This window comes from Sylvia atricapilla, chromosome 11 (genome assembly GCF_009819655.1).
Source record: "Sylvia atricapilla isolate bSylAtr1 chromosome 11, bSylAtr1.pri, whole genome shotgun sequence".
NCBI lineage: Eukaryota > Metazoa > Chordata > Aves > Passeriformes > Sylviidae > Sylvia > Sylvia atricapilla.
Genome location: NC_089150.1, coordinates 13,180,599 through 13,196,461, shown reverse-complemented (window position 1 = coordinate 13,196,461; position 15,863 = coordinate 13,180,599). Strand labels below are relative to the sequence as shown.

At 36.2% G+C, this 15,863-nt stretch overlaps 1 protein-coding gene across 2 annotated transcripts in view; it reads right to left on the bottom strand.

Annotated features, from left to right (window-relative positions):
• The window catches only part of ERC2 (ELKS/RAB6-interacting/CAST family member 2), a 420,204-nt gene that overhangs the window by 281,604 nt on the left and 122,737 nt on the right, over window positions 1–15,863 (bottom strand). For both annotated transcript variants that reach the window (XM_066326741.1, XM_066326740.1), the window contains exon 7: window positions 13,493–13,660. In XM_066326741.1, coding sequence (XP_066182838.1) covers window positions 13,493–13,660 — 168 coding nt within the window. The remainder of the gene's footprint in view (window positions 1–13,492; window positions 13,661–15,863) is intronic.

The window sequence follows — 15,863 nt, the reverse complement described above, 5'->3', positions numbered from 1 at the left end:
GAAGTTTTCCAGAGCAATGAACACAGAGAAATCAAAAGGCTGGACAAGAACCGGGAGTAACAAAAGGTGTATGGTGTGTGCTGTGCTTTAAAATACAGACATATATAAAGGGAAATATAGGTATAGAAAAGGAAAAACAACGTAAGCTGTGAAATAGATGACCAGTCTGTTCTGAAAGCAGATTTAGTTTCGATACCCAAAGTATTACAAGAAAAAAAATTAAAAGGTATATTACCTTACTTTTAATTTATTTCACTTTATAACATGTTATTAAAATAAAAATAGTTATTAAAGAGCAATATAGTTATTTTATATCCTTTGGAAAATTATTAACATAGGAAAACAGAGAGACATCCAGAAAAAAAAAAAGATTTTCACTACAGAAAAGAGCCATAGCCTTGATTTCTGAATAAGAGACAGAAACTTTACAAACTGCTTCATTTCAAAGCAAAAAGATTGAGCAGGTTGTGATGTGGAAAAGCTCGAAGGCTGACTTAATCCCCAGAGAAAAAGTAATGTTTTCATTCACTGTAAGAATCTCCTTCAAATCCTGCTTGTGGGCAGTGGAACATACTATAATACCCTAAGATCCTTTCCAGGACTGCCTATGTTACCCAGCAATGAAAAACCTATGATAATTGAATTTCCTTTCCCATCTGAAGGCTATCCAATCACTTAATAGATGACCTTGTCAATCTGATTTCATGCTACTCATTTTCTAAGATTTACACTGTCCAAAATAATTTATCCTCATTTGTGATATTTATACCTCCAGAATGTTAAAGTAAGAAACTAAGCTCTACTGACTTTAGACAGATACCCAAACCTGACAGGTTTCTAACCATTCTTCTTGTCTGACACTTTCACATTTCCATCCTTCTTCTGACCACAAGATGTCTGAAATCACACATGGTTTTTCAGGTGGGATGACACAAAAGTCATTTAGAGAGCAGTTATCAGCTTTTGCTCCAGTACCCATTATTTCTGCAGACAGAATATTGGCAATTTTCACTACCACATCCCATTTGAAATACTTTTCAAAACTGTATTAATCATTGCCTTCAGCCTCCTGGCATTAAGCCTCCAAATTTCTTTCTGGGCTAGCCTATATCTCCTTTTCTTCATCTGCATTCAAAAGTACCTGGGTTTTGGGTTGGGTTTTTTTTCCTAATTGAAACACTGCAGAATATTTCCTAAATGAAAATGCTGAATAAAGTTAGATCTGAGATAAAAGTCTGCCTTCTCACTCCAATTAACTCTTATCTTAACTGCAGTTGTTTTTATTCTTTTTGATCACTCTTCAAGCAACTTCAATAACTTTTTTTATTACCTAAAGTTGTTTTTTATCATTTGTATTCTTGCTCTCTTGGATTATTTTTTTTTAATATTCAATCCAGAATTATGATGAAAATAAAATATTTTAAATCAAGAAAGTCACTGCTCCACTGAAACACCATATACTTGAAATAAGCAATCCAGTTAAGGAATTGACACCAAATCTAAACTCTATCAATTTGCAGTATCCCAGTTTTTCTTGCCTATTTTTCATATTTTAGTTGATGCACATGTGCACTGTAACACTTTCAAAATATCTGTTTTATTTTTACCAACACCACTTTATATTTCTATTGATGGCTTAAGGTTACTCTTTAAATCACCAGCCTGAGTGAAAGAAAAGAATACCTTTATTTCCTTTCCTGGAAAGTTTAAAGAGATCTTTAACGTGCTTTGTAAGGTTTGAATTTGAAACTTAATACATTTCCCATTTAAAAAATTCCTGTAGTTTTGATTCCAATGCAAAGCTATAAAAGATACAAGAGTCTAGACAAAAGCAAAATAACTGCACATTCAAACATCATCACGCTGTTCCAAAGGACAGTGTAACTCCAATCATACACAATTCCAAAAATAGCAAATGACTAATTGCAACATTCTACAACTAATTTTGTCAGAGGACCTGCCCATAAATTACATTATAACCATAATTTTATGTCTCCTTATAGGAACAGTTTCACAACATCCCTTTAACGCAAAACTGTGTGACAATATTAAACATATTTGGTACAAAGAATTCAAAAGTGCAGACAGATAATTCACTCAACAGATTATGTTAGTTTTATTTGATTGTTTCAAAGCACAAAGAAATCTCAGTATACTTTTGCTAATTGAGAAAGTTTCAGATAAATGTGCTGTTCCTGATCTGAAACTATAAATTAATTGCATAGAAGTTGTAAATCACAGACATTTCACACCTGAAGGAAAAATATTTCAAGTATAGTGCTTTAAAACTGCTCAATCCTATTTAGTCCTTAATTGCATATCTCTTTCCACATTTCTACATTTTCTTGAGATTTCCCATATTCTCTTATTTTTCCAGCTTTCTTATAAAATAGTCTACTTAATAACATAATACATCATCAAAAAAGGAAAAATATTAAAGTTTACACTACTGTATTTTTAAATTAAGGCATATAGGCGCAGAAAGGTTGAAAAGGGAGGAGGAATGCCCTAAAAACAGAAATTAATTTTATATGAAAAAAATTTAAAAAATTTTAATAGTAAAAAAATTTACATTGAAAGTAAAAATAACAGCCATGTCCCCTCAGTACTATAAATAATGGATATAGGAATTCAATACAGCTATATTGATTTCTACTATAAGAACATCCTGGGCTTAGAAATTGTATTTAAAACATTGCAATGGAGAATCTTGTTTCATATGGTATCATTTTATACGAGCCTCCTGAAGTACCAGTGGTAAAAAAGCAGGAAAAAAACTCAGAAGAGCAAAGCTGAAATGGTTAGGCAGTAATTAACCAGAAATAAGAATATTCTTCCAATTGGAAAAAATTTTTTTAGCTCCTTGGTTACAGAAACCATCTATATTCACATATAAGGGACAGTGGAATACATTTACATTAAAGAAAAGCATTTGCAGAAGGATAACAGATCCCTGCCCCCTTATTTAGAGATGTCTTTTCTAAATCATTCCAAATTAACATATGGTCAATGTACATAGGTTTAGACCCATTAAGAGTTGAAGTGTTCAAAATGTTCATCAGAGAACTCAGATTCTTGTTACTATGAGATGTAATTTAATATTTTCACTCTAGCTGCACCAAAGACAATGCACATATTGAATTTCACCATTAGTAGCTGCAGGCCAGACACAGTCTTACTACATATAAACTATCAAAGCACCACTAAACTTAAACTGAAATGTTAAACGCAGCAACTTGGATGTCTTTAATCAACATCTGCGGAACAGTTCAGTTTCTCTATAGCAGCAAAGGTAAGACAGCAATGCTTTTATGGAAATGTCTGAATAGAAAGTAATCTGTAATCGGATATGGGTTTGGGTTTAAGATATTTTAGTTCTGGTATAAAAAACACCCTTTAAAAAAAATGACTGAATTTCCTTTATCTTGTATCTCCTCAAAACCAGCAGGTTGGTATGTGAAACTTAGCCTTAACTCTAATACTATCAACTACAAAAAAATCAACTACTCTAATACTATCAACTACACAAAAAATAAAGGAAAATTTTTATAAAGTACTGCTATGATAGAAATGCTTATCTCTCTGAATCAGTTTTTCATTGGACTTTGATGCCTACAATTTGTTAATCAATTTAGCTATACTTGTCCATTTGGCTTCGTTCAGTTTTTTATTTATTGTAAAAGCTTTGATGAAAGGATCTAGGAAGAACACTCATTGTCCCTTTGACAATTACAGGAAAATCCTGAAGATGCATTTGACATGCTTCTGCAATGTCAGTGACACTGACATACTCATACTATACCAAAATATGTCTCTTTTTTTCTGATTTATGTTTCTTTGTTGGATAATGTGAAGTTTCAGCAACTGTCAGATACAGTCCTCTCCCACTGAGCTTCATGTTCACTCCCTGTGCCCCTCTGCCTGGTAGGGTTTGACAGACACTGGATAAAACCCTCACAAGAGTGGTAAGTTAGGATCTTGAAGTTAAGAACACTTGAAAGTCCTTTAGAGATGATGTCTGTATCAATGTATTACAGGCTGTAGCAATACATTACACAGATTGACTATCTCTGTACTTCAGCAAGCATTGGAATTATTACCAATAAATTTTTGTCAGGCTTTCTCTTCAAGAACATGCACTTAATTTTAACTGTACAATTCTCAAAAAAACTTGAATATTACTTAACAATGAAGTTACGATAGTCTGACAACAATTCTATTCTCAGTGTCTCCCATTCAGATGGTGGATGCTTCTGACAGTTTGGACTGAATGATGGCAAATTCAATGCTAGAGAAGAGTCAGAGACAGAAAAGAGCTACCTGTCCATGGGTGTATCTTCTTCCCCCTCCCCAAAGGAGGGTATTTTTAAGGACTCATGGAAGGCGCTGCAATCCAAAAATTTCAAGACAGGATGAATTATGATACATTTCATAAATTGGCAGTCATAGAAATCAGTAACAGTTAACGTGTGCAAACAGTGAGAACTGATGAATGCAAAATGTCATGCAAGAAATTACTGCAATTCTAATTATTGTAATTCTAACGCAAGACAAGCTCCCAAGGACAGTTTATGGGGGTGATCTCTTTTGCAACTAAATTAGCAAACTCCTCTTTTCTATTACCACATTCTAATTCTATACTTTGAAGTTCTTCCCATTTGATCAGCTGTTTACTATCCTCCCAACACTCAAAGCATCTCAAAAGTAATGGATTAAATAAATATTCAAATCAAACTAATTATGGTTCCCAGAACAGCTGCAACAAAATCTCAGACTTAACTATGAATTAAGATTTTGGGACAGGACACAGCAGGTATTTCACTCAAATTTAAATTATGCTTTAACACTCCCCCAGTCCTGTCTGTCAACAAGCTTTAAGATGAAGACTTGACAGATTCCGTGGACATTTAGCACCTTCTCCCTCAAGATGAGCAGAAGGCTCTACAGCAGTGTGCAGAGGGTTCCCATGGTGTACAGTCATTTTGACATGGGGTTAAGCACAGAGCAATAAATAAAGGATTCTGTGCCTTTCTGGGCACATCAGTGCAGATTTCTGCTATCAATTAATGCATCTCTTAGGTAATATATATAGTGGGCTTGATTTTTCTCCCTGATAAGTAAGAGGGGTTGCTGGCATAATTACCTTCAGCAAATTTACCGCAGATTTATTCTTAAGTGAATGGTAAATAAGCCAAATATTTCTTTTATATATGAAAGATTACACAATGTTATGCCATTTTTCTTTTTTACTTTGCAAGAATTGCTTTACCCCCTTCTCTTTGTTTCACTTTGATCTTAGCATTGTGCCTGGCTGGGCGTTAAAAATTAAAGTCAGGTGTGGTAGAAGGAAGTGAATTAGATTCAGATTCTTTCTAGAGTTGGACTTGCTCTACTCATATTCAAATATACCACTGCTGATTCTCCCACCAAGAAATACATACTACTTGGCAACAAGAAAATTATCAAAGCAATCTGACCAAATTGGCACCACTACCTCTGGCCACATCTGGTAACAATAATATGAAGGGAGAAGTATGAAGATAACGATTCTCATTTATTGTTACCATTAAACTTATCTGCATGCATACTCCTGAGTCTTTGAACTTCATGTTTTCACGAAGCCAATAACAGCTCCATTCAAAGGTGAAGGGTGATGCTTTTCCAAATGTGATTAAATACCCAATTTACTGAGGAATTAGAGTCTCTAGTCCCAGAGTGCTCAGACAGAGGGACAGCGATAGAATACCACCAGGAAAGCACAACTGCCAACATCAAGGAGCTCCAGCAAGGTATAAATTAGGGTGGTTGAGTCTATGCCAACAGAAGAGTAGGGTTTTAATATACTACAAATTGCTAAAACCCAACCGCTAATGCATAACCCTACTTTTTTTAGATTTAGTAGGAAAGGTTTCTTTTTCATTTTCAGATATAACTAACTTGGATATACACTAGGTAAAGCTGCAGATCAAGTGTAACTGCCTATCTTAGCAAGTAGGAGAACAAGAGCAGAGAGATCTATTTATTTCAGGATTAGGCAAGGATGGTTTATCCTGATTAATAAGTTATTCAGTCACTGTGTGGCTGAATAGTTCACACCTCAGACCATAAAAAAAATTAATCTCTCAGATGAAATCACACATAAAATGTATCATTTCTGAATCACTTCAGATTTAAAACTGTGCTCTCATGGAGGTTACTGCATATAATTAAGAAGCTGATTCATTTATTTTCCTTAGGAACATTTCATAAAATTATGATTTGAGATCTGCCTATCCCTGTGAATCCCCCTCATCAAGGTCTGTGTCAGTCACTGAAGATGAGAAGCCACCCAACTTCCTCCCTCCCTGCCATAAATCAAACACCTGGAGCATGGACCCTGAAAGAGTTTCCAAGAAAAACATCAGCATGTAATAAGACATACAAGCCTTTTGGGCTTGTGCAACTCTTTGTTGCATGCACTGCTTCTTGGGGGATCTGATCTTGTGTCATTTCAGTGAGTTGTCAAGATTCAGTGCTAAACTGCTGGCGGGTACAAAACCAGCTGAATCTGTCATGTTGAGACAGTGGGGAAACAGCCAGGCTGCCACTCAAAGATGCAGTTCCGAGAGCAGGGATTCACATGAATACAGCCTCAGTCAGCAGCTAAAAATTCTAAGTGAGTCATGACAGCAGGATACCTCTCTATGTAAAATTATTCTATTACACTTACTAAACTCTCCCTTATAACTTTTAATTCTAATCAGTACACTTCTATTACATTTTTTTTGGAAAGAAATTTCATTTCTTCCAAGAAAAATATTTTTCTCCTAAACAATTCTAATTTTCCCTGATTCTTTGTCAGATATATAGGTAGCCATCAATTTCCCTAAATATTTCTTTTATAGTCTACTGAACCTCCAAAATATGACAACTTCTACTTCCCTTTTGCCCAGTCACACTATACATAACTGAGCTCTTTCATGCTCCAAAAAAAATTTCCCCCAACTCTATTAAAAAGAAAATATTACTCTTCACACAGCTTAAAATTCCCAGCATGTGAGTTGGCTGTTTTCTCAGCATGAATAAAACTTAATATCTAATTTAAAGATAACTTTGTTAATTAGTATTGACATTTCAGAGCTGAAGGGCACTGGTGTCACACCAGTAGTGTGAAACTTATGTAAGTGCCTCATTAAGCTCAGTCCCACTTTGCAGACGACACCTGTGTCAAGGAGCCCTTTTGTATGCTATGAGCAACTCATGGGATCCCATTCCCTTCATCATGTGAGGAATCCTCTCAAAACCAGCCAGCATAACTTGATCTACAATAACCTATTATTGTAGTGTAGTCAGTATATCTTCTTACTTGAGAGTCTCTGATTTACAATACACCTGATATTCAAAAATTACCCTGTTTATAGAACTGGCATCGCAGTAAGTTTTTAAATTACGAAGACTCTATTTGAGGACTTCAGTGATTCTCTTACTTAAGTGCTTATTTTCAAATAGGTCAGTAAGCACAAGTGTGTAATCCATCTGTTCTCCTTTTGAAGGGTAAGCTTGAAAAAGAACAGCAGCAGCAAGCAGGTCATGGAGAATGGAGCAGGGGAGAACAACAAAATTCTGCACTTCTATCCTCAGTGAGTCTCAGATTCATTGGAAAGTACAATCAATTCAAGCAAAGGCTAGAAAGGTTTATAATGATCCTGAATTTCAATGTGCAAGGATTTACCTAGACTCATAACTATGGTTTTAGGCTGGATGAACATTCAAGTTGGCTTCACTAAGTAAATGTATATTAGGTGACATATTTCTAGTGATCTTTTATAAACTGAAAAAGCTTAATAACACAATGCATTACAAAGACTGGGAAATTAGGCTAAAAAAAAATTAAAATTATCCCTGCCTCTGATCATAATGGCATTGTTCTCAGTGTCTCTGTGTACAGGTTGAGAGCATCCCAACAGCTATTCTGGTTAAGCTTAAGGGAGATTTGTGTTTATCAAACAGTCCCAAAGTTGCATTTGTTTGTGCAGAATCCTTGAGGACATATTTTTTCTGAAAATGTATTTGAATCAGTAACACCACCACCCTGGATGAACAGTTGACTATATTTAGTTCAATTTCACTTTCAGAATGTTCTAAAAAACATACCAAGATTTAGCAAAAGCCTAAGTAGCCAAGAAAGCAGTTTTCTAATGCTCAGTACACTGAACGCTGTAATCTTAAAATGGATTTATACTATTAAAGATTTAATCCTTAAATAATACAAAGGTTTGTAGTCACCATAGCAGCTTTGTAACATCAAAACTTTCACTCTACACCAGAAAGACTTCCTAATTTTTTTTTAACACCTGAAATCTGCAGTCAGAACACTGATCTGTTTTGCAGAATAACTCGTTCAGAATTTGTCATCTGACTCCAGAAATAAAATAGATCTCTGATTTGTGATTCCAAAACGCCAGCTCACATAACAGCCTATTTACAGCGTTCTGAGAGAATTTGACACAGTTAATAAAAAATGTCCTTTGTCATGCCCTGATCCCTTCCCAGGAATACGAAAACATGCTTCCAGCTGATTAAACCATGGGAAAAAAAGAATCCAAAGACATCTTCTATTAGCAATGTGCTTGCATGTTCTACTTGTAGGCTGCATCAAGCAATAATAGTGATGCAAATTTCTCATCCCAAGAGTAGGACTCCTCTGTTTACACCAATCACTCCTAACCAGGCCACATGTACAATTCCTCTTTTGTAGGAGACAGCCAACAGCATTGCATCCAGCTAATTGTGCAACACAATTTAACACAAAGTGGACAATATCACCTGAAGTGCATGGTCCAGCAACTCCAGGTAGAGATTCCAATTATTACATGAGAACGAAGACTTTATGACACTTCATACAAATGCTAATTGCTGGTAGGTTAAGGCCCTTAGTCATGTGGCACTTCATCAATCACAAAGCTTAAACTATTAAAGACGGAAACTGCAACATTTTGCATGAAAAGTCATGTAACAGATCAAGGCAGAATATTGTATTAGCCCCTTATTAGCTGGTGCTCTTTTATGATAGTCCCCACAAAAGAATTTCCACAAGCTGTTGTCCTAATATGATCCAGGTCTACACACTGTACACTGTTCTTGTCTCAACAGCTACTGTTTTCACCACTGAGACTTCCACTTCAGTATATATTACTGGAATTTTTAAGTATCTGTAGATTCCTAGAGGACAAAACACTCCACTTCTACCTACTGTACAAAAGGCAAAATTTGGGAGCAAAAAAGGACGTCATCCAGCTCAGCACTTTTGCCCTCCAGCCTGCAATTCGGCCACATTCATAGAACTGGAATGTTCTGGTAAGAAATACATAAAGATTTCTGAGGTCTGCCCCTCTGCATGCTAAACTGACAGATATGAGGTGTAAGACTAGCTTTGCCAGGTTAAACAAGGCTATTAAAACAGCATACCCAACTTTACTGGCACTAAAATGGAACAGTGGTGCCAAAGGTTCTAAAAGAAAGAAATATTAAGTAATATTGCACCTCTGACATTGACATAAGTTTATTATTACTCCATGCCAATCTACCTTGATCCAAATCCTCTAAACACATGCTGTTCCAGTGCTGGGCCTCCCTTAAGCCTGCAAATTATACTGAATAGTGAAGCAGTTTTTCAATTTGGTCAAAAATTACACCCAAATCCCTGCATGGAAGGACAATGCATCATCAGATCCTTATCAAGCCCATAAATTTTTCTGCATCTTGTTACCCTGTGTTCATTCCTGTGGCATCCCATGGGCCTCAGTACAGCTGTTTTGGGTTTGATTCTTCCACACCTTTCATAGGGAGGGCTCTACAGAGCCTGTCCTGCCCTCCCAGTGTGACAGGTATCCAGAAAAGAGAAGGAACTGCTCCAGTTTCCAAAGGGAGTTTTTCAGGGTCTGGTTTTGTTTCTTTTGTACTTTGTTCTTTTTTTCCATACAGCAGATAATGTATATAAGAAAAGGAATACAGATTAGAAATTGAACATTTCCAAGTTACATGCTCCTTCCTACTCACTTTCAGGTAATTACTGACAAAAATAATTTTAGGCACTATACAAAAATTCTTCCTTCTTCAGTTACTTGAATACAACCATTAAAACAAATGTTATTTTAGGCTGAGTGAGGTACTTCAGGCTGAGCAGAGAGAGGTGTAGCCATTTATCTTACATCAACGACTAAAGGCAGGAACACAACTGATTATTCACAAGTCTCATATCAAAAGGAAACAAAGATACAAGGGTATAAAATTCGGTCGTGAGTAGAAGGAAGAAAATGGAGGCAAGCATCATAACATTACAGTTAGAAGAATCTGATGTCCAGACAGAACCTGCAAAGAAGAATTAGAAGCAATTCTTCATTTTCAGAAGGGGTTTCAGGAGAATAAGCAGAACCAGAACAGTCCTGGATGAGGGAGGGTATGGAAACAAAGGGCAATCCACTGTGAGGACCAGTCATTATTCCAACTCCTGAGTGTCATAGGAAATGGTCCATCCTGCTTCCCACCCCCTGAATTCTCCACATACATTCTCCACAATGAGAACAAGTTTCTGAATGCCCAACACAGACGTCTGGCTGCCATCCCAAAGTGAAATCAATACTGGAAGACGTGACCGAAAGTTCAGATGATGAGTAAAAACTGGAGGAAACCAAAGTCATGTGCAATCCAGAAAGGATTAAAAGAAGGGATAAAATCACTGTAATTAGGATAGATTAAATACTTTTCTATCAAAATTATTCTTAGTTATGCTTGCAATTGAAAAGGCATGTTGTCAAAACTGGAAAGAATACAGGTATATTAGACAATCTTTTTCTTAAAGCATCCACTACTACACTCTCTGAAAAGCCCTGAAAAAGGCCTGTTCAAAAATACTGCAATAACAATACTACAGTGCTAAGAATTAGTACATACACAGTCCAACATACTTCTGAATTAACATGCAACCAAACAAACAATCTGCCCGTGCTCCAAAAGGAGCTGTGCCCCTTGGCTTTTGGCAGAACACGTGCACTGTACAAAGTGTCGGTGCCTTGGGACACAAGTTCATCTGGTGAGAGTGAGGTTACCTAGAACTGAAATGCACTAAGGCCAGGAAAGCCTCTTGAAAAACAAAATAGACACAGAACACCTTCCCTTCTGCATGCAAGTATGGTGACCCCGAGATGAGATTTCACCTGCTAAGGACACTAAACATGAGGAGTCATGATCTATAAGCACTGCCAAAATGGAGCTGAACACTTGGGTTAACCAGACAAGTAGATGGGGCTTTTTTTCCTCAATGAATGTAAAAGTCTGGGGTTCCATTGGTGACATACAGCAGAATTGTACACCAGGCACATGAAAAGTAAACGCTGAAATTCTCATTTATAGCATCATACTCTAGATTTACTTAAATAAGGGATGAGCAGAGCAGGACAATATTTCAATCAAATTTCTCTTTAGTCAAATGATCTGTGACTGAATACTGAAAGAGAAACACAAGTAAAATTAAGACTCAAATCTGAAAATGTGATCTAAGGGTGATTTTAAAAATGTATTTTCCAAATACAAAATTCTTCTCCTATAAACAAAATAATATTATTATGACAATCTGGCATTAGTATTTTTGGGCATGCTAACATCTACACATTAAAAGAATGTGGTTATTAAAAATGCTTCAGAGAAGCAAATCTGCACATACCTTACATGCTGGCAACATATTATTTTTTACTTTTTTTTAAGTAATCATCCAAATTAATTCTTCTCTAAGTAAACCCAGTATTTAGCCCATAGCAGAAAAACTGAACTTCACAAGTCCCCTAATGAAAGAAAATAAATACCTCCAAAATAGAAAATGCTACCGGAAGTGCTAATCCCAGTTTTAAAAAATCAGTTCAGTACTAGCTCAAATTTGCCACTCAGCTGTTAGCAAAATTTCTTTCTTTGTATACTAGAGCTCATGAGGCTATGACATATTTTACTTCATGATCTAGTGAAGAGAGAGGGTGCAGTTTGGGAACAATTATGTCCATTAAGAAGCAAGTGCAACAGAGGCAAGGCCACCTGCACACCCTAATAAAGTGGCCATGATTTATTAAAAACAGGAAAAGTGTTATGCTGCATATTTTCAAGGATAAAGCCAGGACAGATAGTGCTGATAGCTCTGTGATAGTTACTTATCAGAAAATTTTCACCACTGAATACACATTCCTCTTACTGATCCATTTTCTCAGTGCAAGAGAAATTTTAAGTTGTTGGTTTGCTTAGGGGGTTGGGTGTTTTGGGGTGTTTTTGAAAATGCAAACAAAAAGATGACATATTCTGTGCTTCAGAATGCTCAAGGAATGTCCAAAACTAGTCATCATTCAGGATAAAAGCCTTGAAGTTTGCTTTCTTTTACATGATCAGCGTTGCCAATAAGGCAAATATTCAGAAATAGAATTAAAGTGGATGAGTACTTATATTCCAGCTTTGATAGGCCTTATTTCCCAGGCCTGAAAAAGCAGCCCTCTCAGTTTCTGAAAAATAAGAACTTGGCTTTTTAAATGCAGTGCTTAAACAACTGCAGACAGAAGCGCAACAAAACCATGTGAACCCTGTACGAATCCTGGAGGAAAACCACAGTAACATGAACTACCTACATAATAAGAGTAAGGAGGAGTAGACATTCCTTGAGTGGCTGTAAAAGGAGAGGAGAAGAGCAAAATATAGGTGATGCCAGGAACTTTGCCTCCATTTCTCTGTAGGCTCACAAGTGCACCTCTCTATGGTAAACAGTGACACACAGGACACAAACAGTACACGTCTGGCAGCATAAATATTTTTGTGAGTGTGAGATAAAGGATATGGAAATGAACACTCTACTACTCTATGCAGAACCCTTGCAGAGCTGTCTCTGCAGGAAATTCCCTCCCCACTCCCCCAGGTGGAAACTGTAATGACTGAATCCGACTTCCTAAGAGAGTAAATGCAGTTAGTTAAATTTGTGGAAAACTACAAGGGAGCCTCCCTTCTTAATGTCCTTATACCACAGGGAAAGCAGATAACTAACTTAATTTAGGTTCCTTCTCCACTCCCCTCCTCTCCCCCAGAAAAGAAAGTGCTTCAGGCCAAAAACACAGTATCCCAATCCTTTAGCAGGACCACACATTTTATTTACATTATTTGGAAAGAGTAGTAATCAGTGTTCAGAAGGATACTGGAATCCCTTATGTTGAGGGATAAGAAGTTTTATCAGGATTTTTAGTACTTTCCTTATCTCCAAGAATTTTATGACAACATCTAATATTTTTCTGATATAATATATATGATATGATACTATAAAAAATGTACCCACAGATAACAGTAAGACATTTTATATTAGAGAATTTTACTATTACAGACTCTGCATCTTTTCTAATATATTAAAAATAACACACTTTAAGAAATAAAAGTATGTCCTTTAAATGTGCCTCAAAAGTGGTACAGCATATCCTTTCACTAGTGATCTTACCTTTTTCTGAAGGACATTAATTTTTCTTTCTTTCACTTCCAGCATGTCTTTCATATCTCGAATTTCTCCAGCGAGGGTTCCTTTCTCTTCTGTGAGGTCTTGAAGTTGTTTTGTTTTTTTATTCAGGAAGGTTTCTTTTTCTTCCAATCGTAACCGCAAGGCATCAACCTACAGCAGGTAAACCAAACATATTTAGGGTTCAGTACAGATCATTAGCATATTTTTTCTAATATTCTTTTATTCACACTTAAGAAACATTTTATTTCTCTATTATGTAATTTTCCAAACTGAACTCTAAGACATTGTTTTACTTGTTACACTTTTGTCCAGTTGTGTTTATTTCATAAATCTCTTACCAAATGGGTCTGGCTACTTCTCTGTAGTAAGCACTAACCTCCATCAAACAAAATAAGGGATAGTCAAAGATCTTTTTCTTAAGCAAAATGCTCTACATATTATAACTGGTGGGTTAAAATAAATAAAAACAAACTAAAAAGAAGGAAAGAAAAAAAATTCCAACAGCCTAGAATGTGTAAGCACCTTTGATTTTCTCATTTCTTGCTGTGTAAATATTCAAGTATGCAAATTTTTTATTCTCTTAATGCAATTCAAACAGTAATAAAATAGCAGAGATCTCAATTCATTAAAGGAAGAGAATATGTTTGTCTTTAACCATCATTACTACAAGAATCACACCTGATAAGTATTGGTGCCTTCAGGAACACTTCCACTGTTTACATGCTCTAGTTCAGAAAAGCAGCTACAAATGAATTGCTGAGCAGCTCTCAGCATATAATACTGGGGGGTGGGGAATAATTTCAATATTATTGAAAGCTTATTGGTAAATAAAATAATACGAGAAAATGTATGCCCACAAAATTCAGTCAGTGCTAATAAACATCATGGAAAGCAGAGAACTAAGATAAAGGGAGTGCAATCATTTATTGTCATAGAGATAGGTTTCCTTGAAAAGAGGCTTCTTCTGCACCTCTGAACCATGAGGTGTTCACAATAAGTGGACTCAAAAGATTTCCTTGTCTGCAGGGTTCACAACTGTGAAGTCAAGGTTTGGATTAAAAATGTATGATGTGGCAATTTAGAAAAATACTCCACCTATAAGAGAACTGCAGGAAGTCAGGCAAGTGAAAAATATTACATTCACTAATCCAAATTCCAAACATACAAATTTTAGAAAATAAAGAACAAGAGTTTAAAGTTTTTATTTCCTAGACATGCATAAGGTTAATTCATAATAAAAAGCTAGATGGAAGAAACTGAAAGGGCATAAATGGAGGCTTAGAATTTTTAAGCTCTGCAGATGGAACAGTAAGAAAGAGTCTTCTCTTTAAGCAATTTGTTCCCTAGTTAATCGGAATACTACCAAAGTGCAAAACAATCAGCAAATCCATATTCCTGTATATTCTGAGCTTTGTAACACTAAATTTATTCAAAGCGAAAGTATTTTCAATGCCACTTTAAAACTTGGTTTGGGACCAATTTAGATGATCTATTGGATCTCAAAATGTATGTTCTTCCTGCTTTTAAAATGGCTCATTGCTTTTCTATACACTGGAAAAAAAGATTTATATTCCACTGGATTTATTTTATTTTAAAGACTTATTTTTTACAATATTACAGTAATAGGATCTCTCAGTTTGTAGGCAGCATGCAAGGGATTCAAAGATTACTTTTTTAATTAAAAAACAAGAAATAATAGTAGCAGCAAGCTTTCAGACCCCTTTTAACGAACATAAAAGACCTCATCTGAATCTCATTACCACATCTTCTTTATACTTAATCACTTATTTGCTTCACATCTGAAGGCAATCCTTGAAGTCAAATCACAGAAATGTCTGTTGAGCCTTTTAGCTGCAGCTGAGGAGCTCATCAGGACCTTGGAGCAGGCTCTCCAAAAGTGGCTCTCCCTGTCAAGCACTGCCAGGCTCATTTTCCAGCTGCCACAGGCAGAAGCCTAAAGCTTCAAGTCAATGGAGCTGGAGGTGATTAGATACCCAGATAAACAAAGCCCTGACTTCACTCCCCCGTGGCTGGGATAACACAGCAGATTCCTGCCACAGGTTTGATGCAGTTCTGTCCTGCTTGTCTGAACCCAGCAGTGTCTGAGTCAAGAATCTTTTCTTCTCTGCCCATCCAGTCCCCATGCCAAGGGCTGAGCAGACAATCCCCTCTTCTTCAATAATTTCTTCCCACACATTCTGTCAGCATGGCTCTCTAGGTTCAACTCAGGAATGAGGGGGATTTTAGGCAATAGAACTTGGGAGCACAAGGAGGGTGAAGATAAGCAAATGGCTCTAAATGCCCAGAGTGACAACCTGTGTGGGAAACAGGAGCAGAGCTCCTGTCCACTCCA